At 49.0% G+C, this 27,606-nt stretch overlaps 1 protein-coding gene across 3 annotated transcripts; it reads right to left on the bottom strand.

Moving 5' to 3' along the window:
* Positions 1–27,606, bottom strand: A4galt (alpha 1,4-galactosyltransferase (P1PK blood group)). 3 transcript variants are annotated; one of them, XM_050130824.1, is made up of 3 exons: positions 27,445–27,606; positions 3,804–3,978; positions 1–1,889 (listed from the first exon to the last, which is right to left on the bottom strand). In XM_050130824.1, the coding sequence occupies exon 3, from the start codon at positions 1,842–1,844 to the stop codon at positions 795–797; it is 1,050 nt and encodes a 349-aa protein (XP_049986781.1). In that variant the 5' UTR covers positions 1,845–1,889; positions 3,804–3,978; positions 27,445–27,606; the 3' UTR covers positions 1–794. The 3 variants fall into 3 exon arrangements, with proteins under 3 accessions (XP_049986781.1, XP_049986774.1, XP_049986787.1); XM_050130817.1 differs by having other exon boundaries at positions 3,840–3,978; XM_050130830.1 differs by lacking the exon at positions 27,445–27,606 and adding an exon at positions 27,364–27,385 and having other exon boundaries at positions 3,840–3,978.

The raw sequence follows: 27,606 nt of genomic DNA, 5'->3' as shown, positions 1-27,606 counted from the left end.
CACTAGATCAACATCTAAGTAAGTAAGTCACTTTTATTATAGCCTCCAGTGTCGACAACAGAGAGGGCATTTCAAACACTTTTCCCAGACAGGTGGTGGTGGCGCACGCCTTTAATTCCAGCATTCGGGAGGCAGAAGCAGGCGGATCCCTGTGAGTTCGAGGCCAACCTGGTCTACAGAGTGAATTCCAGGATAGCCAAGAGAAACCCTGACTTGAAAATTCAAAAACCAAACCAAACCAAACACCCCCCCCTCCCCCCAAAAAAGAAAAACACTTTTCCCACACCTCACACCAAAGTAATCTCCACATCCCCTGATCACCGGGGTGGGCTATGGCAGATCTGCAGAGCCGTGCCCCAAGGGAGGAAAGATGGAGTTCCCAGCAGCTCTGCCCCTCCCCTTGGGCTTACTCAGTTGAGAGAGCCCCACCTTTCACAAGGCTTCTACCCAGGCTCCTCTGAGCTCTGCTCCTGGCCCATCTGTCTTCCAGCCACCTGAGAATGCTCTCCAGTGTTCCGGGCTTGCTGATCAGGCTCAGTAAAACCCCAGATGCTACTAATTCTAGAATCACCTGCCAGCCCAGAACACGAGCTCAAGGATCTTCAGCACACCAGGTCGCCACTCTGGCCTGGAGGGGCAGGAGCGCAGAGGTGGTGCCCGCTCCCCAGGTCAGCCTTGGTCTCTTCTAAAGTCAGCAGCAGCGGGGCAGAGCCCTCTTTGCTTCCCGCTCGTCTTGCCTCCCTAGGACAGGCAGTAACAGAGCTGAGCTAACACGAAGGCAGTCTGGAGGGCCCTCACAGGTACATCTTCATGGCTTCGTGTGTTGTGGGGCAGTAGCGGGCATGGAGCTGGGCCAGCAGAGCCCTGGACGTGGCCTCGAGGTGTGTGCCCTGACTTTTCTTGTTCCATACGTGAACAGCATAGGTGGCATTGAGCAGCCGGGCCAGCTCCTCGGGGCTGATGTCTTCGAAGTATTTCTTCCAGTTCTGCCAGGGGATGGGGTAGAAGGCCTCAGGCGGCAGGGCAGTAACTCCTCGGCAAGTGTGGCTTTCCTTCAGGCTGCGGATGGAGCACCATTTCTTAAAGACTCGGGTGAGCAGTTGGGGGCCCTGGTGGCCCCAAATCCAACCATTGTAGTGGTCCACAAAGTCACGTATGCACAGCGCCAAGAAGTCATGGTGGCGCTCAAAGGCTAGGAAGGCCCCGTTGAGGACGTATTGGGATTGGACGCCCAGCGTGTTGGTCAGGTTCCTCAAGTTCTTGAGGACTATGAAATCTGTGTCCAGGTAGATGCCACCGAACTTCCAGAGGAGCGCGATCCTAGAGGCATCAGACAGTACCGGCAGCAGGTAGGGCTCCCAGCTTTTCTGCACCTCCAAGTACCAGGCTGCCAACGGTGTGTCTCGAAACAGCTCCTTCAGGTCCAGAGGTTGTATCTGGACATTGCGGAAGCACCTCAAGAGAGAGATGCCAAGGTTCCGAGGCAGGCCTGACTTGTACCTATGTAGCCCCTTCATGAGCACCACTATCTGGGAGTCTGGGTGTGCCCTGGCAGCCGACTCCACAGAACACATAAACAGAAAGCTAGGTTTGGTCCTGTCTGAGGTCTCTAGGAAGAAGATGTTGCCTGGGGCAAGGATGCCACGAAAGGCCAGCTGGGGGCAGGGGAAGTCCACTGGCAGGCTATAGTGTCGTCCTTGGTCCTTGGGTGCACCCACAGTGTGCCAGTAGATCATGACGGAGATGACGAATGTGAACTTGAAGCTGATAATGAAGAGAGTGAAGACCCGTTGTCTGGGGGTGCCCCGGAGCACCCTCAGCAGGCAGTCGGGAGGCTTGAACATGGTCTCCCTAGATCACAGCAGGAGATGCCCACAAGAAGTGATGGTCTGTAAGAAACGAACACCAGCATTCAGGTCTGCTGACTGCAGGGCTCCCTGACCCTCAAGAAACATGGGGATTGCCAGCTTTCGAGGCTTGGGGTCTCTGGGACCCAAGAGGCATGAGCTGTACCCTGGCCAGCTGGCTGCTCACCTGTAAAAGACCGGACTAGGACCCAGACAGGGTCCTTTTTCCCTTGTGTAGCAAACTTGTGACTGGCTGGAGACCAGAACCAGTGTTTCTCACAGTGAGCAGCCAGAGTCTAGCAGATACAAGGACAGCCAGAAGCAAAAACTTAGCTTCACAGAACCCTAACCCTGACAAAATCTGCCCCTCTTGGCCTCTCTTGGCCTCCTGGGGTGGTAGCCTGTTCTCTGACCCCCCTCAGCTCCATGAACAGGCTTTGGCCCACTCAAAGCCAGGCTGCTCAATGTCTCAAACACATTTGGCATGAAGACATGGGCTGAGGACTGCAAAATGCACAAGCAAGCATGAGGACCTGAGTTCGGATCCCGGGAACCCACAGAAGACAGAATGGCAGTGCATGTGTGTAGCCAAGGCCGGGGAGGTAGAGACAGAGGGACACTTGGGGCAAGCGGCCTTTGATCTAAGGATTTATTTATTGTAAGTTATTTACTTCATGTGCATGGGTGTTCTTCCTGTGCATATGTCTGTGTATCGCATGCACAAAGTGTCCTCAGAGGAGGGCACTGCATCTCCTGGGACTGGAAATGGGAGGTTGTGACCTGGCATCAACCCTGGGTCTTCTGAGAGAGCCTGGTGCTCGTAACCACGGAGCCAGCTCTCTAGCCTCAGTTTATTTCCTTTTTAATCATAAATTGTGTGTGTGGGGCACATTGTATATAAGTGCAGATGTCCGCAGAGAGCAGAAGAGGATGTGGGATCACCTGGAGTTAGAGCTACGGGTGGTTGTGAGCCATTCAACATCGGTCTTAAAGACCAAACTCAAGTCTTCTATCAGGGCAGCAAGTGCTCTTAACTGCTGAGCCACCTTTCTGTGCCCCTCAGACCCTTTTAAGGAGGGGAGGGACCGGTCCTTGAGACAGGGTTTCTTTGTATATCCCTGGCTGTCCTGGAACTCATTCTGTAAACCAGGTTGGCCTGAACTCACTGAGATCCATCTGCCTCTGCCTCCTGTGTGCTGGGATTCAAGGCGTGTGCCGCCGCTGCCCGGTGGCGCTGGGACTAAAAGCTTGAGCTACTACACCTGGCAGACTTTTTAATTAAATTGGTGAGGATGGCCTTGAATTCACTATATAGACCAGGCTGGTTTTTGACTCATGTTCCTCCTGCCTCAGCCTTCCGAGTGCTGGGATTGCAGCCATGCACCACCATGCCCTGTTACGTCACACATTTGCTCCTTTAAGAAGTATTGGCATTTTAACAACACTGCGGCATTTCGTGCATACAAACCTGTCAAACCCTGATAAGCAGCTGAAAGGGTTAATCCTCACCTCTGCCTTAAGGATGGGGAGGAGGACAGTCTCTGTCCCTCATGCTGTCCCCAGGCAGAAAGTGACAGGATGTGTATGGAAGAGTGGGGGTAGGGTGGGGTGGGAGGCCGATACTTCTACCACATCATCTTGTCCTGGGGAGAGAGCTGGTCTGGAAAAGGAGTGGCTGAAAGGATGCCTGGCTCACTGGAGGAACTCAGTCCTATACCCAGAAGACTAACAGCAGCCCTGGCCCTGGATCACACCATAGCTGTTGTATCTTCCAGGTGGCGTTCACACCCCTCAGACTCTTGGCCACTCCAGGGGACAGTTGCATCATTTTGACATTAGGAACCAGGACACTTGAGTGGACACAGTCAGGCAGGAATTACGGGAACCTGAGAGTTGAGTCCCTTCCAGGACTCTTGGAATGGCCATCCCACAGGAAAGAGCTGGGGTCTGAGCTACCTGGATGGACTCCTTCCAGGTTAAAGGGCTACTGACCAGCCTGGGCAGCCCATGACGAGGAGGTGGAGTGCTAGCCGCCTGCAGGCATCCTGGGTATGCGCACTGGGTTAGGGGCCCATCTTCTACGCCAATAGGAACATGGTCTGTCCTCTGATGCGCAGGGCTGCCAGCCCACCTGCAAAAGATGGAAGGCAGAAAGTGTGAGCGGGCTGTAGGCCACCAGCAGCTCATCACGTTGGGTTTCAGGGTGCAGTCCTGTGCTCAACAGAATACATTAGCCTATGTTCAGCCCTGTGGAAGCACCATCTGGAGACAGAGGGACAATACAATCGACCAGAACTCCCTGGGTGGAATTGCACTTGGGCTGGGCACCAGAGAAAGGAAGGAAGGGTCAGTCAAATGGAGGAGGTGTTGGCCCGTGAGAACTCGGCATCTCATCAGCACCACAGGCTCTAAGGGACTGTGGGAAGCATGAAGGAACCAGCCAGCTCCTTCTCAGCAGATGATAGTCAAAGGCTGAACCCCAGCACTGGAGAGGCAGAGAGGCAGGGGAGTCACAAGTTCCAGGCCAGCCTGGGCTACACAGTGAGACCTTGTCTCAGAAGTCAAGAGCAGTAACAAGATAACATAAAGTCACAGCTGGACACGGTGACCAGGTTGCAGGATTGGGGGGCACTTGAGTTCATTCACAAGGTTAGGACCAGTTTGGGCAACACAGCCAGATGCTGTTTAAATACAATCAGTCGAGTGGCAGTGATGGCGCACATCTTTAATCCCAGCACTCATGAGGCAGAGGTAGGCCCATCTCTGAGTTCGAGACCAGCCTGGTCTACACAGTGATGAGTTCCAGGACAGCCATGGTTACACAGAGAAACTCTGTCTCGAAAAACCAAACCAAATCGAACAAAACAAAAGCAAATAAACAAACAAAAAACCGTTTCATCACCAGGGAGATGAGGTAAGAGGCTCAAGGGTATCCTTAGCTATATAGCGAGTTCAAAGCCAGCTTGAGCTACATGAGATTCTATCCATAACAGCAGCAATAGTAGCAATGACCCAAGCCAAATCATATCAGAGGCTTGCACAGACCCTAAGTAATATGAGAGACTCAGGTCTCCAAACCTCTGACTTCACATCACTTCCCCCAGCTCCTAGTCTAAACCACATCTGCCACTGCTGCCTCTCAGAACCTGTTGCTTCAGGACCGGGAGAGCTGCCAAGGTCTCTGTTCTCTGTGTGATGGCTTTTTCTCCACTCGTAACTCAAACCCCGAAGACTCCAGAGTTCCCGGCTTTCTGCTCCCCTGTACTCTGCCTAGCTCTTATCACAGCACACTGTGCTCATTTGTTTAGGTAACTTATTTGTAAATAGCCAAACAAGGACAGATAGCATGTTTTACTGAGTGACTCATGTAGAACAGGCTAGCCTCCAACTTATCAGCTAGCCCAAAGATGACCCTGAACTTCGGATCCTCCTGCCTCCTTCCTCAAGGGCTTATGCCTAGCTGGGGATGGAGTCCAGGCCTTCATGCAAGCAAGGCAAACACTACCAACTGAGTTACATCATAGCCTCATGTTGTTTCTGAGCCAGGGTCTTAAGCAGCCCAGGCTAGCCTTGAACTCATGATCCTGCTCCCAACCTCCACCTCCTCTCCTCCTGCTGCGAAGCGTGTGATACAACATTCAAGGAAAAGTACACACACACACACACACACATTTGTTTTTGGAGACAGGGTTTTTCTGTATAGCCCCAATTGTCCTGGAAATCACTCTGTAGACCAGGCTGACCTCAAATTCAGAGATCCACCTGCCTCTGCCTCCGGAGTGCAGGGAATAAAAGCATGTGCCACCAACTGCCCAGCTGGAAAAGCATACTTTGGGTCTGGAACCCTGTCCAGCTCTTGATAGGTGTAGTCAACAAATGAGCAGGGGAGGAAATGAGCCGGCAGAGGAGTCACTGAGCAGAGGAGCAGCTGCTGGATAACCAAGGGCACCAGTGAGCAGCTCGGGACCCCAGCCAGGGTCATGCTTATGAGGGAGTTGCCACAGACCCCAGAATAGCAGCAGCTTTGTCCTCCTTTGGCGAGTGAGGCTGCTTTGGTTATAAGCACTTTCTTCCTTTTTTTGGTTTTAGTTTTTCCAGACAGGGTTTTTCTGTGCAGCCCAGGCTGTCCTGGAACTCGCTCTGTAGACCAGGCTGGCCTTGAACCAAGAGATCAGCCTGCCTCTGCCTCCTGAGCGTCCAGATTAAAGGTGTGAGCCACCACCCCCTTTAGATTCAGCACTTTTAGCCCAGTGGGAGACAGACAGAATTCACCTGAATGTGGATCAGCAGATATCAGCAGAGTGAACCTCTGAGTATTTGGGACCTCAAGTCCTAGGAGTGCCATGATACAGGGTAGAGCCCAGGCCTGAAGTGGGGGAGAGTGTGCCTGACCACAGCTGGAGGTGCTAGACGCAGGCCACACCATATTTGGTGTCCAAGCTGAAGACCAGGAATAGAAGTTATATCCCGGGCCAAGTTGGCCACAGCTCAATACCCACGTGACCTCAGACTCAAAGCATGCTCCCAGCCCCCCTGGGTGGGACTTGTAGCTGCACCCCAAGCCCTGGCCCTTGTCAGAGGAGCCCGGCATGTCCCTGTTACCTCCCCCATCTCCAGGCTTCCTTCCCTAGGGCAGGAAGCTATTTCCAGGTACTGTGTTAACTGGTCAACTCTGCTGCTCCAAGCCCTTCCATAGCTTCCTATTATCAGGACGTTCCATGATTCACTGCAGCCAATGAGACTGAGCAGAAATACAGGCTGGTACCAATTCCATGCACTATTTTCCAACCTGAGTGGTGCACCCTTAATGGCTGTACCTCCATCTGTCTCCCTGGCTGACCCTGAGCCAGGACAGTGTCATGGGGACAATCAGAAGCAGCCCACACTGAACTCCATAGATCCCACCTCTGGGAAGATTACCAATAGAATGGCTCACAGAAAACCAAGGCTGAGCCAACGGAGGGTCAGACGTTCTAATGGTGACTCACGCAAGGTCCCCACCCAGGCTTGCTATGTGAGGTACCAGCTCCCCTCCCCAGGCCTCTGCAGACAGAACTCACATCCTGTCTAGAGGTCCTCATAAGATTCAAGGAAACACAAGAAACTCCGTTCAACAACCAAGTAGGGTCTCTTGGTGACACCCTTAGGAGAATGAGGACATGGAGCCTGAGGAGCTAGGCTGGGGTTGTGCAGTGGGAGACGCAAGAGGTCGTTGCAAGGTGGGATGGGAGGAGGGGGAAAGGGATGTCCCCATCAGTGTCTATGGATAAGTCTACTGGGGTTTCTAGGTCACCAGATGAGTCAGGCTGGGATGGGGTGAACCGCTGACCTCTGGTATGTGGCCCTGGAGTGGCAAGACTCCAGGCTAGCTGGAGACTCAGCTTTGCTGAGCCTTCATCTCACGTTTTTTGTTTTATTTTGTTTTTTTTTTTTCTTTTCTTTTCTTTTTTTTTGAGACAGGGTCTCTCTGTGGAGCTTTGCTGTCCTAGAACTTGCTCTGCAGATCAAACTTAAAACAAAACCATTTGGCCTTGGAGAGCACAGTGTGTGTCTAGGCCCCACCTGAGTGTTTTTTATCAGTATCTGTGAAGGGCCTGGGAAGAAGACATTGGTGGTAGGTCCCTAAGTCTGAGGTATCTATTTAGCATTAGCAAAGTGGACCTGGCTGCCAGGTTCTCCCAGCATCCCTCAGTTTCTACCTGGTTGGCATATCACCCCCCCCAACTTCCCCAGCCCAGGGGTTGGGTTGCCCTAACCCCACTTGCCCTTCCCCATATAATCTAGTCATTTTGGTTATCTGCCCCTTTTTGATCTACCCTTTTCTCTCTTGGCCAGTCTCTTAGCCCAGGCTGCCCCTGTTGGTCAGTGGCTCCTCTCCCCTTCCAGCTCCCTCTCTTCACATGGCCCAGCTCAGCCATGTGTATCTACAGTAAACCTTTTCCTCCACCACACCTAGGAGCAGGCATGTCTGCCCTTCTTTATTCCTTTTTTTTTTTTTTTTTTTTTTGAATTTTTGAGACAGGGTTTCTCCGTAGCTTTTTGGTTCCTGTCCTGGAACTAGCTCTTGTAGACCAGGCTGGCCTCGAACTCACAGAGATCCACCTGCCTCTGCCTCCTGAGTACCGGGATTAAAGGCGTGCGCCACCACCTCCCGGCTTTATTCCTTCTTTTCAGCCAATTTGGATACTCTCTAAGGTCATGGAGGACAAAACGGCCCTTTCGCTCTCACCTCCAAGTTCAGCAGTATCGCTGTGCGTGGCCAGGAAGCAGCCTTTGGCCAAGACTGGCTGTCTTGTTTATTACTGTCCCCCAGCTATCAAGAGCCAACAGTCAGAGCACACAATCCCCATCCCGTGATCACACTTGCTCCTGGTGCAGTCAAGTCAGCTTCCCTTCCTACTCTAGTGTCTGTCTACAGGGACTAAAGTATTGCAGAGTTCCCAGTCCACTCCAGCGTCTCTTCCCAGCAGGATTATGTATAGGACATGTGCCACAGGACAAGTCACCTCCCTGAGACTTGGGTGCCTTGCAGCGCCCAGGTTCCGGGTAACAGTAGGAGGCCTAGGGCATGGGGCTCACCCAAGGCAAGAGAAAGAAGGATCCTATTCTGCTGGCTAACAGACACCACAGGTAGCCACAAGTTCCTTCTGCCAGCCATAAGGGAAATGGCTCCCTTCTGTCGAGAGGAACTAGCCTCTCAAGTTCCAGGGAATGCTTTTGTCTAACTGCCAGAGTTTGGGGAAACAGAGTTTCCTTTGAATTTTATAAACAGCTTAGCAGAGGCGGAATCCCCCATTGCTGCTTTCAGTATTGACTTAATATGGGCTAAATAAATTACTTCATCTGCTAAAAAAATAACAGCCTCCATTCCTCCTGTTCTTCAGCTCCCAGACACAGTCCCAGAATCCTGATGTTTGCCCCTGGTTTCCTTAGGTGAGACAAGATTCATGCTCCTATTGTGTAGACTGTTTTTCAAACCAACAGACCACAAAGACCTTCTGGAAAAACCAGGTCGACTTGACTTGAAAACGGGGCTCTCTGAAACCGGCCAATCACAACGATGTCAAAAACTTTGACACTGTGTCAAATGCTAACAGCAAAAAAGTTTGACTTTTGTCTAAGCTTTGTTTGCTTACATCGGTCATAAGGACCTATGAACGATCCCTCCTGCTGCAACTGAGGGTCACTTTCATTCTCCTACTCCTGAGGGGAACTGTAAATTTGGCCTGGCTGTGAATATAGTTTTCCTTGCAATATCTCGGTGTTGGCTCCTCTTTGACACCATGACACAGCTGACCCCCCAAACCAGGGTACCTTCTGAGAGGATGAAGAGCCATCAACCATGGTACCGGTAAAGACAGCAGAGGAGGAGGCCCTTTAATAGAGACCTAGAGCCCAAGGCTGGCTGTGGGGGTGCATACCTTTAATTTGGGAGTAGACACAAGCATATCTCTGTGAGTTCAAAACCAGCTTTGTCTACACAGCAAGTTCCAGTCTGGCCAAGGTTACATAGCAAGACCCTTTCTAAAACAAACAAACCTGTTAACTGCTGATACAGGAAATTTTTATTAAATTGAATATGGGGGTAAGGGCAAGCACCACTGCTTTGGTAGATACGAAGGAAATTCCGGGCAGTCCTACCAGCTGAGTAGTCTTGAGGTTTGGCTGGGTTCGTCTGCTTTTCTGTGTCTTCACTCAGAACAACAGAACTATTTCTTTTTCTCTCAGGTACTGGCCAGAAGCTAAGTATGTTCTTTCTGGTACTCTGGGCAGCGGCTAAGATCTACCCTCGCCTATCCTGAGTTGTCTTTCTGGGCAGTGGCTAAGATCTACCCTCGCCCATCCTGGGGTGTTTTTCTTCTAAACTCTAATGAAATTGTCCCCTTAAAAACGGAAAGAATCGATTGAGGGCCAGAGAGATGATTCTGGAAAAGGAGCTTGCAACTAAGCCTGCCGACCTGAACTCAGTCCCCAGAACCCACTTGGTAGAAGGAGATAGAAGGAGAGAACAGCTCCAGGAGGTTGCCCTCTGACTTCCTGCAAATTAAAAGAGAAGGAGGAGGAGAAGAAATTGACCATGAAAATATGGCAACCCAGTTGTTAGGTCCCAATCTCTCAGCTCAGGCAAAATCCTGAAAGATTACTGGTGGACAGACAAAAGCCTACAGTCAGCATTCCTCAGGAACCTGTGGAAGGAGCCTGTGGTTACATATAATCAGAGTCCAGGGTCCCAGAAACTCAGGAGGCAAGTAGATCTCTGTAAATTCATGAGACACTATCTCAAACCACAACAAAACCAGCAGGGAGGGTGGGACACCACTTATTGATAGAGCACTTGATTAGAGCCGTTCAGGTGCGAGATTCACACCCCAGCAAAGCCCAAACCAAAACCTAACCAAAGCAAAACATCCTGAAAACCTAGCAAGAGAGCCGGAAGACAGTGGGAGTGGCCCCCTTACATTGGCTGCACCATCTTCCCCATCTTACCAAGGGGTAAAAGCTAAGAAGCAAACAGAGAGAGTTCAGCGTGTTCATAAATGACAGAGCTGCCATGACGGGGGAGTCAGCGCTATTTTTATCGACACAGATCTAATTGGCCCTGTTCAAAAGGTGTAGTCTTAAAAGTCATGGGCGGCCAGGGAATAAAATGGTACCAAATTACATCAGGCCACTTTGTTTTGTCACACAGAATGTTTATTTTGAAAGGAGTGTCCCTCCCTCTCTTTTCCGTCAATGCTGGGGATGGATGGTTCCCAGGCCTTGCTCCTGCTAAGCATGCGCCGTGCCTGTGCCCCTGCTCATTCATTCCCAGCTGCCGCCCCTGTGTCCTCCACTGCAGGAGAGGGCATGACTTCGCTTTGGCCTCGAGAATTTGTCAAGCCACCAATACCTCTCCTGGTTTCCGAGTCATTGAAACAGGCTTAAATATTTAGTAGTTTTGATTAGGACTCCGTGGCGGCCCACTGGGGAAAGCGATTTCTCCGGCCTGGAGGTGGAGAGAGGGTAGCATTCCAAGCTACCCAAAACGTGAAAGAATTGATCTGGTTGGATGGATTCACCACCTGGCTAAAGGATCACCTCTCAGGAAGACAGGACCACCCCTACCAAAGTAGATTCATCCACCCTAAGCCCCACTAAAGGGATAGGAGGAATGATTACCCCTTTATTGAGATAATGTAATTTGGGGGCTGGAGAGATGGCTCAGAGGTTAAGAGCATTGCCTGCTCTTCCAAAGGTCCTGAGTTCAATTCCCAGCAACCACATGGTGGCTCACAACCATCTGTAATGAGGTCTGGTGCCCTCTTCTGGCCCGCAGGCGCACATGCAGACAGAGTATTGTATACATAATAAATAAAAAAATATTTTTTAAAAAAAGAGATAATGTAATTTCCTTCCCAGAATTCCTGCCCCTAAGTCAAGTCCTCCCTACCCACCAGCTCTGTTGGGTCACTGGGAATTCTGGAGACCTGAGTCAGAATGGCTAACATTCCCAGGGTTGGTTAGGGCCTAAGCATGCTCTGCAGGCAGGCTGGGTTTCTTAGTGTCTGACGCCTCTCCGCCTCTCTCCCTCCCCCACCCCTCTGCCACGTGGCTGTTTACATGACTCAAGACAGAGCTCCATTCCTAACTCAAAAGGAATGGCTCGCTCCCTCCCTCCCAACTAAAACTCACACTCCATGGTCCATCAGTTTTTATTCTTCAAACTCCCTAAGACAAGAACTCAAAATCCACTGGCTTGGGCCAGATTTGGCAGTAATCAAGTTCCCAGGACCCTAGTTCCCCAGAAAGGAGCCAATGGTTCTCAAAAATATGCCAATACTCCCATATGGCTAGGAAGTTGCTTTTTATCAAAAGCATAGGCTCCTTAGGTTGAGTTACAAGCAAGATGAACGTCTGGCGTCTCTGCCTTCATTAGGTGCCCATCTCCCTTACCATGGTTGAAGGCACAAAGAAAAGAAAAGAAAAGAAAAGAAAAGAAAAGAAAAGAAAAGAAAAAACCAGCTAAGGGAATTAGATATGGTTAAAAGTCTATAACAAAAGTTAACTTAAAACTTGTACCTCCAGGGCTGGAGAGATGGCTCAGCGGTTAAGAGCATTGCCTGCTCTTCCAAAGGTCCTGAGTTCAATTCCCAGCAACCACATGGTGGCTCACAACCATCTGTAAAGAGGCCTGGTGCCCTCGAAGGCATACACACAGACAGAACATTGTATACATAATAAATAAATAAATATTTAAAAAAAAAACTTGTACCTCCAAATCAGAGCTGTCCTGGGAAACACCACGTGGTTTGCTGGCTGAGGAAACATGGAACCCTGGGCTCTGGAACCAGGTTTCTTCACAACAGCTCTGCCTAAACACCAACCTCTAAGCACACCAGCAGCTTTGGTGGTGAGTTTTCCCCTTCCAGCCCCCAACCACAGCCTTCACCTCTAAGGTTGAGCCTTGGCTCATGTTCATCTCTGGTTGCTTCCCATAGCTAAAAATGTTGGTCCTCCCACACTAGTTAGCACTGGACACGCTGTGCAGTGCATTCAATTTGGGGGCCCAGGGTCCCTCGGACTTTTCCTTCTCCTTTTTCTTTCTTTTCTTTTGGACCAGTCATAAATGGTCCCTGCCGTGAGAGACTGCTCAGAGCGGCCTCTAGCGACTCTGTGGCTTCTGAGTTTCTTTAACACCCTACCTGTAGAGAGAGGCCGCTCTTCTATAGGCCCTGTGGTGGTTTTTGTGGGTTTTCACGTTTTCCTGCCTGCAGTCTGAGCTCTTCCTTTCTGCCTCTCTCTCAAAGAGTCAGCTTCTGCCTCTCTCCCTTCTCCCCACTTTTCCCCTCCCCCTTTCTTTCCCTTCTCCCCTTTCCCCTTTTCCTTCCATAACCCACTAAATAAATACCCACTTCCTCTGCATGGTAGTTATCCATCCTGATCTCTCACCCACCATGCGGCTCCTTGTCTAGGACCCACTGGCCCTCATGGCCCTCGGGCCACTCAGGGGCTCCCAACCCAGGACTGGCTGGCTGCCTTCATGGGCCGCAGTGGTCTTGGGACCCGCTGCCCACTGCCACCACTTGGGGACCTGCAGCATTTCTGTCGCTGCCCCCCTCAGGGAACCACAGCATTTTACTTTTACCATAACACTAACATCGTTAAGCTGTAGCAGTTTGGTAAACTAAGTCATACAGAAGAAAACTGTTGTGTTCTATAGTGGTGCACTGACTGTAAAAGGATCAGGAAAGACACCGATCTCTCTGCGGACTGTGTTTGAGTTAAAGGAACTTCCATTCAGAAACTGTCATTTTTTAAGACTAGCCTGAACAGGGATGAAGCTATAAAACCCTAATCTTATAAGACTTATAAGTTATACATTATATAACTTCCAAGTTAATAGTCAAGTCACTTCATAAAGGATCAAATCCTTTGATTTGTTCAGATTTAGCTTCTCAGCTATGTTTTCATATCTGAAACTAGAAACAAACTGCTTTTGTCTAGTTTAGATATACTTATCTGATTATGATCCTCAAATGCTTCAGACATCAGAGAATATGGCATTTCAAATGTTTAAGAAAAAGGCTTTTCCTGATAGAGACATGCCAACTCCTAGTAGTACCCTTTATCCTCCAAAGATGGTGGGCACAGAATTTCCACCTGGGGCTTGCTTTAAATGTAGCCAATCTAGTTAAGGAGCAGTAAAAACTGCTTTCCACCTCAACTGCTGCCAAGATCTTGTTCAGACTGTGGACAAGCAGGACACTGGGGAATCGATTGTCCTGCTTTGCCTAGACAAGATCGGTCAGGCCCCCAAGTTCCTACTCCATAGGAAAGTCTGTCAGATCTTCTCGGCCTGGCAGCTGAAGACTGATGCTGTCTGGGGACCCCTGTCCCCAATGACCAGGGCAGAACCTGGGGTAGCTATCTAGGTAGCTAGTAAGTCCCTGTCATTGTTAACAGATTTGGAAGCTACTTGGTCTTCGATTCTGCTTACTCAGATAAATGGTATCCTTCCCAGATCTGATGGTGTTTGATGACTTAGGCTACTGACAGCTTTGCCAGTTTTACAGTCCGTACCCCAAGGCTACAACCACTGTGGTAGTTTTTTTAGTTAGTTCCTTAGTTAAGTTTCTTGTTAAAAAACACAAATGCGAGCTGGGTGGTGGTGCACACCTTTAGCCCCAGCACTCGAGAGGCAGAGGCAGGTGGATCTCTGTGAGTTTGAGGCCAGTCCGATCTACAGAGCAAGTTCCAGGACAGCCATGGTTACACAGAGAAACCCTGTCTCGGGAAAACAAAAACAGAGGTTTGCCTTGTTCAAAGACTTCATAGTAAAGGATAAACAGGTTTCAGGATAAATACCTTTCCACTAAAGGAACACAGGAAATGATTTAAGTTGTAAAGGCATAACTAAATGGTGTAAGGCATGTAAAGCTGTTTGGGACTTCTGTCCCCTTCCTAGGCTATTGTTAGGCTGGAATGGCAGAGGTTCAGGGCTTTAGCACCGACACACGGAGTTCTGATGAACCCATCTGATACAGTGCTGACTATTCAGCCACCAGCTCAAGATTGTAAACTTCCCCTGGTTGTCTTCTAAGTGTAGACTTAAAAGAGTGTCTCATCGGGCTAAAACCAGGCTCTCTGGACATGGGAAAAGTGTTCACGCCTTTTAACCCAAAACCACAGCCGTTGCTATGACACCGAGGTGTAAATCTGTCCCAGCTGTTTTCCAGACACCTGCATGTTCCTGGGGAAAAAGGGCCGCTACAGAATCTGGTCTGGTGGAAACTAACACCCAGTTACTCCAGAAGCTGTCTGAAGAACTTTGCTAACAAAACTAGGGCACACCTCCTGTGGGGCCCGGGCTGCACAGCTGCCACGGCAGGTAGCACCAGGTTCTAGCCTTCAGCTGTCACCACCCAGGGAGGGCCACCGTCTAAATAAAGGGAAGTACCTAACATTCCAACCATTAGATAAGATTAGATGAGGCCTAGGACTCACCAATTCTCCTTTTGCCAAGACCCCTAGACAAATATCAGTCAATCGGGGTCCTGAACCCTGGAAATTCCCTCACCCCAACCTCTACTATGATAAAAACCCTATCCTAACTGGGCTTGGCACTCTCTGTTCTCAACCGCTGTGCTGGACAGATGGAGACTACAAGCTTAAGCTAGAATAAAGACTCTTTGCTTTTACATACAGGACTCGGTTTCCTACTTGATTTTTGGGGGCACAACACCCCCATTCCATTCTTTCTGGCAGTCTTCACTCTTCCCATGGCCAGTCCCACTCAGAGAGCCGGTGGTAATAATCTACTTTTCTCTCCTAGCAACTTGCATTTTCTGCTTCCTCCCAGAAGAAAAGAGACTCCTGAGGTCTCCAAGGTGGTGGTTAACCAAATGCTTCTTCCACTGAGCACAAGTTCATCTCCTGACTCCCCACATTGTTTCATGCCCACAGGAAGTAGTCAGGTTTGAACTGGCACTCATATACCCAGAAAGGTGGGGATGGTCAGTTGGAACCTCCAGCCGACAGCAGTAACTTCCCTGCCTGTTCCAGATCCCTGTCTCTCTGTCTCCAAACTGTGCCCTCTCAGAGAATCGCCAACAAAAGGAAAGCGTCAAAATAGCCAGTTCTGAGTTCTTGGAGGCTACAGCAGCCCAAGTCCCCGCCCAGGCATTCCAGCTTTTGATCACACTTGGGCACAAACCCAGCCTGTGGCAGACACATCATCTGCCCTCGCCAACAACCTATATAAGCTCCCTGCTTTCGTTCAGGCTTATGACTTCTCCTGCCTCAATTTCTAGGGCTGCAAAACTCATCCGGGAGTTGCTTTGCTCAAATAAACCTGTGCATTTTCAATTCGGCTCGATTTGGTTTGTTGCGTCAGCTAAGAAATCTATTATCAGGGTACAGAAAACCTATTACCAAGTCCATTTCCCAGAACCCATGTGAGGCATGGGTTCCAGCTTCAGGGGATCCAACTTCCTCTTCTGACCTCCATGGGCACCCCCACACATGTCACACATACACACACACACACACACACATAAATAAGAAAAAAATTTCTACAGGCATGGTGTACGGCTTTAAATCTCAGCACTTAGTGCTTAAAACTCTCTGAGTTTTAAGGTCAGCCTGGTCATAGCAGGATCTCCCCAGACAGCCAGGGCTCCACAGAAAAACCCTGTCAAAACAAACAAACAAAAAACAAAACAAACAAACAAAAAACAAAACAAAACAAAATAAAAGGAGGGAGGGAGGAACAGGAACGGGTTAGTGACACACATCTAAAGTCCCAACACATGGGAGGCTGAAGCAGGAAGGATTGAGACAGACAGACACACACACACACACTCCTACCTAGAGACCAATGCCCAATTGAAAAGAATTGTCAATGAAGAGGAGATAAGATTACACCCTTGGACAGAGGTCATCTTGGAGGAACAACACTTGAGCAATGACAGCAAGGGTAAGACCACATTGCTCAACCAGGATATGGTTGATGACTAGCCAGATCACAGCTCAACCAGAACTGTTTCACTAGGCATGCCCCTTGCCCCTTCCCTAATTTTCTACCATTTAAACCTAAATTGGAAGTTACTGGACTTCTTCATTCCTTTTCCCATGCGATCAAATAAACCTGGGTTTCGCTATTAACTCCTCTCAACTGCGTCTGGGACAGGTGGCCTTCCTGGTTTAATGGGCTGCTATGATTAGAGCCCTGGCTTTTACCCTAAGAACTACAGTCACTGGGCCGAGAAGACGGCTCAGCAGATGAAAAGCAATTGCTGTGTAAATCTGATGACCTGAGTCGAACCCCAGAACCCACAGTGGAAGGAACATTATCCTCTGATCTTCACAAATGTGCTGTGTCCCTCTGTAGTGAGATTTTGTTTGTGTTTTAACCAATAAGGCTTGCCTAAAGATCAGAGTGCACAAAGCCGGGCGGTGGTGGCGCACGCCTTTAATCCCAGCACTCAGGAGGCAGAGGCAGGTGGATCTCTGGGAGTTCTAGGCCAGCCTGGTCTACAAGAGGTAGTTCCGGGACAGGCACCAAAGCTACAGAGAAACCCTGTCTCGAAAAACCAAAAAAAAAAAAAAAAAAAAAAAAAAAAGATCAGAGTGCACAGCCAAGCCACTAGAGGCCAGGGAGTTGTGGTACACACCTTTAATCCCAGGACTAGGGAGTCAGAGGCAAAAGGGATCTCTGTTAATTCAAGACCACCCTGGGCTACACGAGACTGAATCTGTTTAGAAGAGAAACAGAGCTCACACAAAGGTGATCCCTGCACTAGGGAGGTGGAGACAGGAAGGGATGTGGCTGGGAGGAGAGAGCAAGGTAAGGTGGAAGGAGATGAGAGCTCGGAGCAGTCTGGGGAGGATGGGCCCTGCAGTCTGAGGCCAGAATTGCCCCTTTGGTCTGAACACTGATAGAGGTGAAAGGTCTCTCTAGTGGCTGTCTGCTCTGCTTCTCTGAGCCTTCAGCTTTCGCTCCCTGGTATCTGGCTCAGGGTTTCATTCATAATTCGAATTCATGTTACATGCCTCAACTCCCCTGAAAGATGGCAGAACTAGGAATCTCCCCTAGAACTCCTCACAGTATCAGCTAAAATGGGGCAGAGCCATGAAGAAGGTGAGGATAGACAAATGACATCTCTTTGTTCAAATGATAAATGCTACTCAAAAATGGGGCTGGAGTATTTTATCTTTATATCCACATGCAAGCCAGGCTATGTGTCCCTTGATCCCAGGACTCTGGAGATGGGGCAGGGGAATCTAGAGTTCAAGCTCAACCTGGACAACAGGGCAAGACTCTATATAAAAATCAGAGAGGGGCCAGAGAGGTGATCCTGCTTGATTAAGAGCACTTGCTGCTCTTGCAGAGGACCCAGGTTTGATGCCCTGCACCCACACAGTAGCTCACAACCATCTGTAACTCCAATCCTCGGACATCTGATGCCTTCTTCTGACCTCCTCAGGAACAGGCAGGCACATAGTCCACACACATACTTTAGGAAAAACACTCATATACATAAAGTAATCTTTTAAAATTAAAAAAAAAAAATCAGAGATTAAGCAAGAGAAAGAGAGAAGAACGACCACTTAGACAAAGAAGGGGGAAAAAATCCTTCCTAAATCAGGACCATGAAGTCATGGAGCTTTTGTTATGTGTCAACTGGATACAAGCTAACTGAGAGGAGGGAGCCTCAATTAAGAAAATGCTCCCATAAGATCAGGCTATACGCAAGCCTGTAGGGCATTTTCTTATCTAGTGAAGCTGGGGAAAGCCGAGCCCATTGCTGGTGTCGCCATCCCTGGGCGGATGGTCCTGGGTTGTAAGAAAGCAGGCTGAGCAAGCTTTCCTAGCAAAGCAGTAAGCTCTCCAGGTAACCTCTCCAAGGCCTCTGCATCACCAGCTCCTGCCTTCGGGTTCTGCTCTAACTTTCCTAAACAACGACCTACAAAACTCAAAGATGAAATTAATTACCCCAGGGGCTGGAGAGATGGCTCAGTGCTTAAGAGCATTGCCTGCTCTTCCAAAGGTCCTGAGTTCATTTCCCAGCAACCACATGGTGGCTCACAACCATCCGTAATGAGGTCTGGTGCCCTCTTCTGGTCTGCAGGCATACACACAGACAGAACATTGTATACATAATAAATAAATATTAAAAAAATTAATTAACCCTTTCCTTCCCAAGCTGCTTTTGGTCATGCTTTTTATCACAGCAACAGAAACCCTAAGAAGACATTTGCTTTTAGTGTGTGTGTGTGTGTGTGTGTGTGTGAGTGTGATGGGGTGTAGTAGGATTACACGTGTGAAGATCAGAGAAAAACTTTACATGGGTTTGGAAACCTGAACTCGGGTTACCAGATCACAAGTCAGGTGCCTCTACCCACTAAGGCAGTGGTTTTCAACTTTACTAACGCTGCGACCCTTTAATACAGTTCCTTGTGTTGCGGTGACCCCCAGCCATAACATCCCACTGTTACTTCATAACTATAATTTTGCTACTGTTATGAATTATAATGTAAATATCTGATCTGATACCCCTAGAAAGTCATGACCCACAGGTTAACAATCACTACTCTAAGGCATTTTGCTGGCTCAGAACAGTTTGGTTTGGCTTGATTTTATTCTTTGAGTCAGGGTTTCACTACATTATCTCTGCTTAAATGGGGCTCACTATGTAGACCAGGCTGGCCTGGAACTCACAGAGATCCATCCACTCCTACCTCCCTCCTGTGTCTCCAGGCTTGGCACTGACAGTTTTGATATGTTTTTAGGTTTATTAATGTTTAATTTTTTATTTATTTCTATTTCACGTGCATGGGTGCTTTGCCTGCATTTATGTCTGTGAAGATTTTGGATCCGCTGGAACTAGAGTTATAGACAGACCTATATGTGAGCTGTCATGTGGGAGCTGGGAATCGAACCTGGGTCCTCTGGAAGAGCAGCCAGGGCTCTTGAGGGCTGAGTCAACTCTCCAGTCCCAGGTTTATTTATTTTTACTTCACATGTCTGAGTGTTTCGCTTGTACGTCTGTAGTTGCACCATGTGCCTGCCTCATTCCTGAAGAGGGCATCAGATCCCCTGGAACTGGAGTCACGGATGTTTGTGAGCCGTGTTGGTGCTAGACCTGTAAACCGGTCCTCTGCAAGAATAGCCAGCGCTCTTAACAACTGAGTAGATTCTCTCCAGCTTCTAGGACCACAGGTTTTTTTTGTTTTGTTTTGGTTTGGTTTTTGGTTTTTCAAGACAGGATTTCTCCGTAGCTTTGGAGCCTGTCCTGGAACTAGCTCTTGTAGACCAGGTTGGCCTCGACCTCACAGAGATCTGCCTGCTTCTGCCTCCTGAATGCTGGGATTAAAGGCGTGCGCCACCACCGCCCAGCTAGGACCACAGTTTTTAAAAAGCAAAATCCCTCCCAGGCTGGTTAAAGAATTTTTCCGCCCCATCACATGGCAGGGAAGATTGGAGACATCTGTATTCAGTACCAGATGTATTCACTTAGCTCTCTTTTAAACAGTTTGGCCCCAAATTTATATTTGAACTCACGTATCTTTAAGAAGAAAAAATTTTAATTGAAAGTTATATTATTTATTTGCTTGTTCTATGTGTGTGTAGGGGTGTGGGGTGGGGGTGTGTGCGCGCTATGGCAAGCATGTGGAGGTCAGAGGACAACTACAGATACAGTTACAAGAATGACCAAAGATCATTACTACCAGTAACAAAGAATATAAGACCAAACAATTTAAGTGATTGTAATGAAAGTATCAGAAAAAATACAAAGAAAGAAAACTGCCAGTGTCAACACAGATTATAATCCCAGTACTGGGGAGGGGGCAGCAAGAGGATCAGGAATTCAAGATTATCTGGAAAAATGGGGGTACAGAGAGAGGGAGAGAGAGAAGAGGGAGATTTCAAAAACAGATTAAAAGAATAAAATGGCCAATCTAAATGGAATTCATTTGTGATTTGATATTAGAAATACATTCATATAATTAATCATATTAATAAACCCAAGGGTCCCAAGTGATATTAAGAAACATTTTTTTGGGCCGGGCGGTGGTGGTGCACGCCTTTAATCCCAGCACTCGGGAGGCAGAGGCAGGCGGATCTCTGTGAGTTCGAGACCAGCCTGGTCTACAAGAGCTAGTTCCAGGACAGGCTCCAAAGCTACAGAGAAACCCTGTCTCAAAAAAACCAAAAAAAAATTAAAAAAAAAAAAGCAGCCTGCATTCATTTTTAGTAAGGAAGAAATCAAGGCCTATGTCCTTAAATTATGTAGACTAACACAAAAGTCAGGGGCCAGATTCATACCCAGGGGGATGTGGGATCTCGGGTTCATCCCCTGGGGCTGGGCCTTAACACATATATACAGTGGCCAGCCCAGTCACTGCCGCTCAACGTTGTACCCACTGTACCCCTGCAAGCAGAAAGGAAGAAATTAGCTGGGCGGTGGTGGCGCACACCTTTAACCCCAGCACTCAGGAGGCAGATGCAAGTGATCTCTGTGATTTCAAGGACAGCCTGGTCTACAAAATGAGTTCTAGGGGAGCCAGGGATACACAGGGAAACCCTGTCTTGATAAAAATAATAATAATAATAATAAAACATTAAAAAACAACAACAACAATAAAGCCTTGTCCTGTTGGAGGGAGTGAGGCCGCTTGTTTGTTCCCAGCTGTTCAGCCCTGAAATAATCACATAGAAACTGTATTAATTAAATCACTGCTTAGCCCATTAGCTCTAGCTTCTTATTGGCTAACTCTTACATACTAATTTAACGCATTTCTATTAATCTGTATATCACCACGAGGTCGTGGCCTACCAGCAAAGTTTCAGCAAGTCTATCTCAGGTAGTGGTGGCTCCGCCTTCCTTCTCCCAGCATTCAGTCCAGTTTTCCCCACCTACCTAAGTTCTACCCTATCAACAGGCCAAGGCAGTTTCTTTATTCATTAACCAATAAAAGCAGCACAGAAGGACCTCCCACACCATTGTCCCAAAACAAAAAACAACAACAACAAAAGTATAAACAAATAATACAGGGCTAAGGCTAACAAATCACTAAGGTCTGTTTTTCCTACAATATAAAGAGATCCCAGAATTACAAAAGATCACCCCAAAAGAAAATGGACAAGGACATTTGAACATAAACTATGACCCTTTAATAATTATGCAAGATCAAGGAGAGTTCTTTTGTTGCTGTTTTTGAGACAGTATCTCAAGGTGCCCTGTTGGCCTCAAACTCAGTTTGTTGGGCAAGGCCTTGAACTCCAGATCCTCCTATCTCACCTCCTGACTGCTGAGATTGTGCATTTGCACCATCAAACCCAGGGCTCCATGAATGCTAGGCAAGCAGCCAATCACCTGGGCCAAATCCTCAGCCCCCAGGATACTTTTCAATGGAGAAGAAATGCAAAAGGTGAACCACACAGATAACAACTCAGGTAATCAGAATTGGCAAAACCAATCACATAGCTGGGGAGACAGACACACGTGGATCCCTGGGATCCAGGGCAACCAGTCTGACCTACCTGGTGCCTCCAGGTCAGTGTTTGTCTCAAGAACAATAAAAAAAACCCAATGGGGACAACCAAGGACACACCAGAGGGTAACCCATCTGACCACCTGAGGGCGCAAATAAGGACACACACTGTGACCTTCCCAAGAGCACCTTCCCTGTTCTTCCAAGGGTCACTCCTGTCCTGTAGGGGAACTGCAATTGGCTTCCTTGGGCCAGGGTGAGGTTACCCTCTGATGCCCTGTGAAAGGCACCATAAGGCCCCATGAACCTGGACCCCAGGACCTTCACTCAGCCCCATACACCCAGGTGACTGTGTGCAGACAGCTTTTCTCTGTCCTTGTTACTTGCTGGGTAGATGGCCGGCGAGTCTTTATCATATAAAACCAGGGCTGGCAACTGCAATAACCCTCCGAAGGGCGGCTAGAAGTTTCCACCTGAGTCAGAAAAGCACTGGATTTGGTCCACCTGAAAGTTTCTACACTTGCCCAGAATGGTGGTGCACACCTTTGATCCCAGCACTGGGGAGGCAGAGGCAGGTAGAGCTCTCTGAGTTCCAGGCTAGCCTGGTCTACATTGGGAGTTCCAGGAGAACTGGGACTACAAAAAGAGATCTGACATCAAACAAAACAAAACAAACAAACAAAAGAAAACCATGTCCAGGCTCCAGCTCAGTGGGTAGTGGTTGCCTAGCTAGGATAAACCTGCAGTGGGATGTAATCCTTCTGTACACAGTGAATAGATACTCCTCTCATTGATTAATAAAGAAACTACCTTGACCTATAGCAAGGCAAAATAAGGCCAGGCAGGAAAGCCAAACTGAAAATACAGAGAAGGGCGGAGCCAGCCGCTGGGGAAGCAAGATGTTAGAAAACAGGTAAAACCACAAAGCCACACTGCAAAATGTAGATGAACAGAAATGGGTAATTTAAGTTGTAAGAGCTAGTTAGTAATAAACCTGAGCTATAGGCCAAACATTCTGTAATTAATATGTGTGATTATTTGAGACCCAGTGGTCAGGACAAAAGTTCCACATCTATTTACGTAAACCCTAGGTCCTATCCACACACAACACTGTACACAGTGAACAGGGTGGCTCACTCCATAATCCTAGCATTTGGGAGGTAGGGGCAAAGAAGATCAAAAACTCAAGGTAATCTGCAGATGAGTTCAAGGCCAGCCTGGACTACGTGAGAGCCCATCTCAGAAATGAAATAAAAAATAATAAGATTAAAATGATTAGGGCTGGAGAGATGACTCAGCAGTTAAGAGCACTGGCTGCTCTTGCAGAGGAATTTGATTTGATTTCCTGTACCCACATAGAGGCTCATGAATGTCTGTTCCCCTCTGGCTACTGAAGGCAACAGGCACACATGCGGTGAACAGACATATATGCAGGCAAAACACTCACACACATACAATTCTTTGAAAGTTAAAAAATAATATTAAGCTGGACACATGGTAACATACCTGTAATCATAACATTTGGGAGACTGAGACAGGAGGATTGACCCAAGTTTGAACCAAACTGGACCACATAGCAAGGCTGCTTCCATCTCCCCATCTCACACACCCAATTGAATTAAAATACACCTAAAAGTGTAGAGTGCTTCTTTGCCTAGCTCATGCATAATTAACATAAAATTATTAATAATAGGCGGCAGAGCAGGAAAATGGCCCATGCTGGGAAAGCCTTGAAACCTGAGTTCAGTCCATGATATCCATGAAGAATCAGCTTTACAGCATTGTCCTCTGATCGCCACACACGAATGCCTACACATCACACACACACACACAAACACACGCAACAGTAATTTTTTAAAAATATAGCCGAGTGGTGGTGGTACGTATCTTCAGGCGAATCTCTGAGTACAAGGCCAGTCTGGTCTACAAAGTAAGTTCCAGGACAACACACAGAGAAATCCTCTCTCAAAAAAACAAAACCAAAACCCAAACAAACAAACAAAAAACTCCACCCCAATATATGTACACACGTACACACACACACACACACACACACACACACACACATACACACACACACACACACACACACACACACACACACACACACACACACACGGAAGGATGGGTTAACTTGGCAACTGAGTATATTCTTTGCCTCCATGAATGAAAATGAGGACATGACCACTCCTAGCTATGGTTGAGGAGGTTTTTATTGTAGATCTGAGAAAGTACAGACAGAGGGATCTGGGAAGAGTCCAGACTGAACTGGGTCGGGCCATGATAGAAAAGAAGAGAGAGGGGGAGAGAGGCCAAGCAGACTAAGAGAGAAGTTGAGGACCAAGAAAAGAGAACCAATGAGAAACTGGAGGGAGGGAAGCAAAATCCCACCTCTGGGCTTGGGAGTGAGGGTAGGGGGTGGGGCGGGCCGAGAAGTTTCCACTGTTAGCAACGCACTGGGTTTGGTCCACTTGATAGTTTGTGGGCACGGTGGCCCAAGCTCCCCGTTTACCAGCTTACACTAGCAGGCGTGGCCTCAGAGGTTGTATTTTCAGATGGGGTGAGTATGTGGGAGAACCGGGGCCGAGGGGAGAGGTGCAGGATCTGGACTGGAAAGAAAGGTCATTCTCCCAGCCCAGGAGGGAAGGGCACTGTACCCAAAAGGAAATGAAGGTCCCAAGGGAGGGAGAAAGGGACACTCAGTCACACTGGGGCTGCTGGGCTCCACTTCTTAAAATCTATTCAGACACAAAGCCCCCAAAGGGAAACAACCACGTGAAGTATTTTCCCATCCCTGGAGTGTTTATCAGTGGGGGATGTCAACACCTGAGGCCTCCAGATGTCAGAGACTCAGTCAGTCAGTCCAACCCTAGCAGCTGGCATCAAGGAAGCCCCAGATATCCTTCATTTGGGGTGCAGAAGCCCTGTCCCTGCTGAAAAGTCTCATCTCCCTGAAAGGTACTCAAAGGTACTTTCTCCCAGATACAGGCTGATTTCCTCCTACTTCCCGGGTCCCCTGGGGCCTCAGACTATTGACTTCCTCCACCCTAGGTCTCCACAGAGCCCTTTTCTGCCTATTCACAATCAGCTTCTAAATGTAGGCAAGTCTCTCAGTAAACATCCATTTACATACACCCACACACACAAAGGAAAATTAAATTAAAAAATCTGTTCCTCGTGGGGGGTGGGGTAAAGCCTAGTTGCTAGACTGCTAAATTGCATAAAGCCCTAAATTTGATGCCCAGCACCCAAAAAAACTGGACACTGCGGTCTATAGTCCCATCATTCTGGGAGGCAAGAGAATTGGAAGCTTAAGGACCACCTTAACACTACACACAGAAGCCTGCACAGAGCTGCCTGAGACTCTATCTCAAAACAAACAAACAAAAAACCCTAAACAAACAAACCCATAAAACTCAGCTCCCAGAGCTGGGGACAACTTAGCAGTTAAGAGCACTTGTTGCTCTTTCAGAGGACCCAGGATTGCTTCCCAGGAAACCACACAGTGATGACTCTCAACTCCCAGTTTAAGAGGACTGGACACTCTTTTTGACTTCCAAGGACACCAGGCACTAGTGGGGTTCACATACATACAAGCAAAATGCTCAGACACAGAAAGAAAATAAATAAATCTCAAACCAAACCACCACGGCAAAAACCCCAGCTCTTCAAACATGTCCATGTAGCGACAGGAGCAGAAAGCTAAACTACAATAGAGAAGGAACCATTTGTGGAAGGCAGGACAAGGGGCAAAGCCGTCACTGAAGAGCTGGCACCGCTGGAAACATCGCACAAACCCTTGGTTCCTCCTTTTCATTTCTAGGGAAAACCGAGATACACCCACAGCCTGAGGAAGTGTGCCAAGACTCAGGGCTTCAGTGGAGCCAGCTGAGAGACATTGTTATTCTCACACATTGACCAGTTAATTCTTTTCTGGGAAGATCCAGCAATGTATACATGTATGCATTTATTAGAATGTAACAGTATCTAGGTGGGCACAGCATGGGGGGGCGGGGAGGGCCTTTAATCCCAGTATCCAGGAGGCAGAGGCAGGCAGATCTCTGAGTTGGAGATCAGTGTGGTCTCCATAGAGTTCCAGGGCAGGCAGGGCTACACAGTGAGACCCTGTCTCAAAACAAAAAGTACCAGTAGCTAAAAGAAACAAATGCTTTACAAAACAATAACCAGGGCGGTTGAGGTGGCTCGGTCAACAAAGGTGTTACTTTGGGTCATTGAACGGTGTGGACTAGGATTTCCACCCCCACCAAAAGCAGGCTGATTTGGGCTGAAGCGGTAGGTTTCGGCCTACCCTGGGCCATACATCACTCCTCCCACTGAGTCACAATCTCTCTCTGAGACTAATCCTGTCAACCTAGACAGTTGCAGGGCCAGAACTGACGCAAAGAAAGTAAACCCAAGAGAATTTCCAGGTAGGAGCCCTCATATTGAGCGGTTCAGGCAGGGACCAGCACATGAGCCGCTGGGAAAACGTTTTCAAAAACAAAACACACACAAAACAAACAAAACAAAAACCAGGAGGCTGGGACTCCCTCCACCCAGCCCCGGTGCATTTAGGCCTTTGATTTGAGGACTTTCCTTTGTGGGATTTCCGCTTAAGAAGCGCATAGGTGGCTTTAGGGATCCACACAGGGTCAGAGGCTGGGGTGATTGCGGGTGCAGTTGAGGGGCGGGGGCAGCCCTACTATATCGGATTCCTAATTTTTTAGGAGAAAGCAGAAAGGTCAGAGCGGTGTAGGGGGAGAGGTAGGCACTTCGGAACCGGGTGGGGTTGCAGCAGCTGGATTGCCGTGGACGTGAGAGATTAGAGGGTCCGCGAGGAGACTTTTAATCTCCAGCAAACGAGAGGTTCAGCAGAATGACAGGCAGATAAGAACTTCTAGCCCCATGCAAGGAAATTGAGGTTAGGGGGTTCGCCCTAACAGTGAAGACGCGTAGATAGGATAAATCTCCCAGCCGCAGCCTCTTCCAATCCCATCAGACTTCCAATTCCTCCTCAATTGTTCTCATCTGGAGGAGAGGCGAGAGCTGGGATCAGCGGCTCCATGCCGGCTTTCCTTGCTCTCCAGCTCTTTCCCAGGCTATCCCCTCCACCTAAAGACCCTTCCCTGTGAGGCGGGTCCGAGGCCGGAGCATCCGGAAAGGCAGTGCCGCCGACTCCCGGTCCGCAGCCCTCCTTGCAGCGCGCGGTGGTCCAGTCCTCTCCCGGACTCGCCACGCCGCGGCCTCCCAGATCTCCTGCGTGCCCAAGGTCGCCAAGGAGCGCTTTGGCAACGGGTTTCGGATCCCCAGTCGTCCCCCTCCCCGGTGGACCTCACCCACCAAGAGCCGACGGAGCTGCGGGGTGAATCTCGGAACCCTAGCCGGCCCAGACTAGCCCGCGCAGGGCTCAACTTCGGGGCGCAGCTCGGGTACAGGCAGTGATGGAGGGACCACAGCGCGGAACTGGTGCGCAGATAATTGTCACCTGTGGAACAGGTGGCAAGGCGGGGACCCGGGTCTCTGGGGTCTTGAGGCTCACCTCCCCGCCATGCCAAGATCAGGGGAGCCCTGGATCCCAACGAGTACTCCGCCCGCCGCCTTTACCCCGAACCCCAAGTACCTCTGGCTCCCGCGGCGGCGGGCAGCTACTGCGGCCCTGGAGGGCGGTGGCGTGAGCACAGCGGACAGGAGCGCCGCCCCTCCAGCCCTGGGCGGGATCAGCCCGCCCTGCCCGGCGGGTCCCTACACAACCTTTCGCCTGAAGCTTGTCCTCAGAGTCTAC

The sequence above is a fragment of the Alexandromys fortis genome, unplaced genomic scaffold (assembly GCF_014885135.2).
Source record: "Alexandromys fortis isolate MF-2015 unplaced genomic scaffold, M_Fortis_MF-2015_v1.1 scaffold_28, whole genome shotgun sequence".
Taxonomy (NCBI): Eukaryota; Metazoa; Chordata; class Mammalia; order Rodentia; family Cricetidae; genus Alexandromys; species Alexandromys fortis.
The sequence above is the reverse complement of the archived record's forward strand: the minus strand, read 5'-3'. Positions and strand labels throughout refer to the sequence as shown.

What these genes read in the sequence shown, in the direction of transcription:
- A4galt (XM_050130824.1), bottom strand. Translation starts at nt 1,844, where the DNA reads ATGTTCAAGCCTCCCGACTGCCTGCTGAGGGTGCTCCGGGGCACCCCC.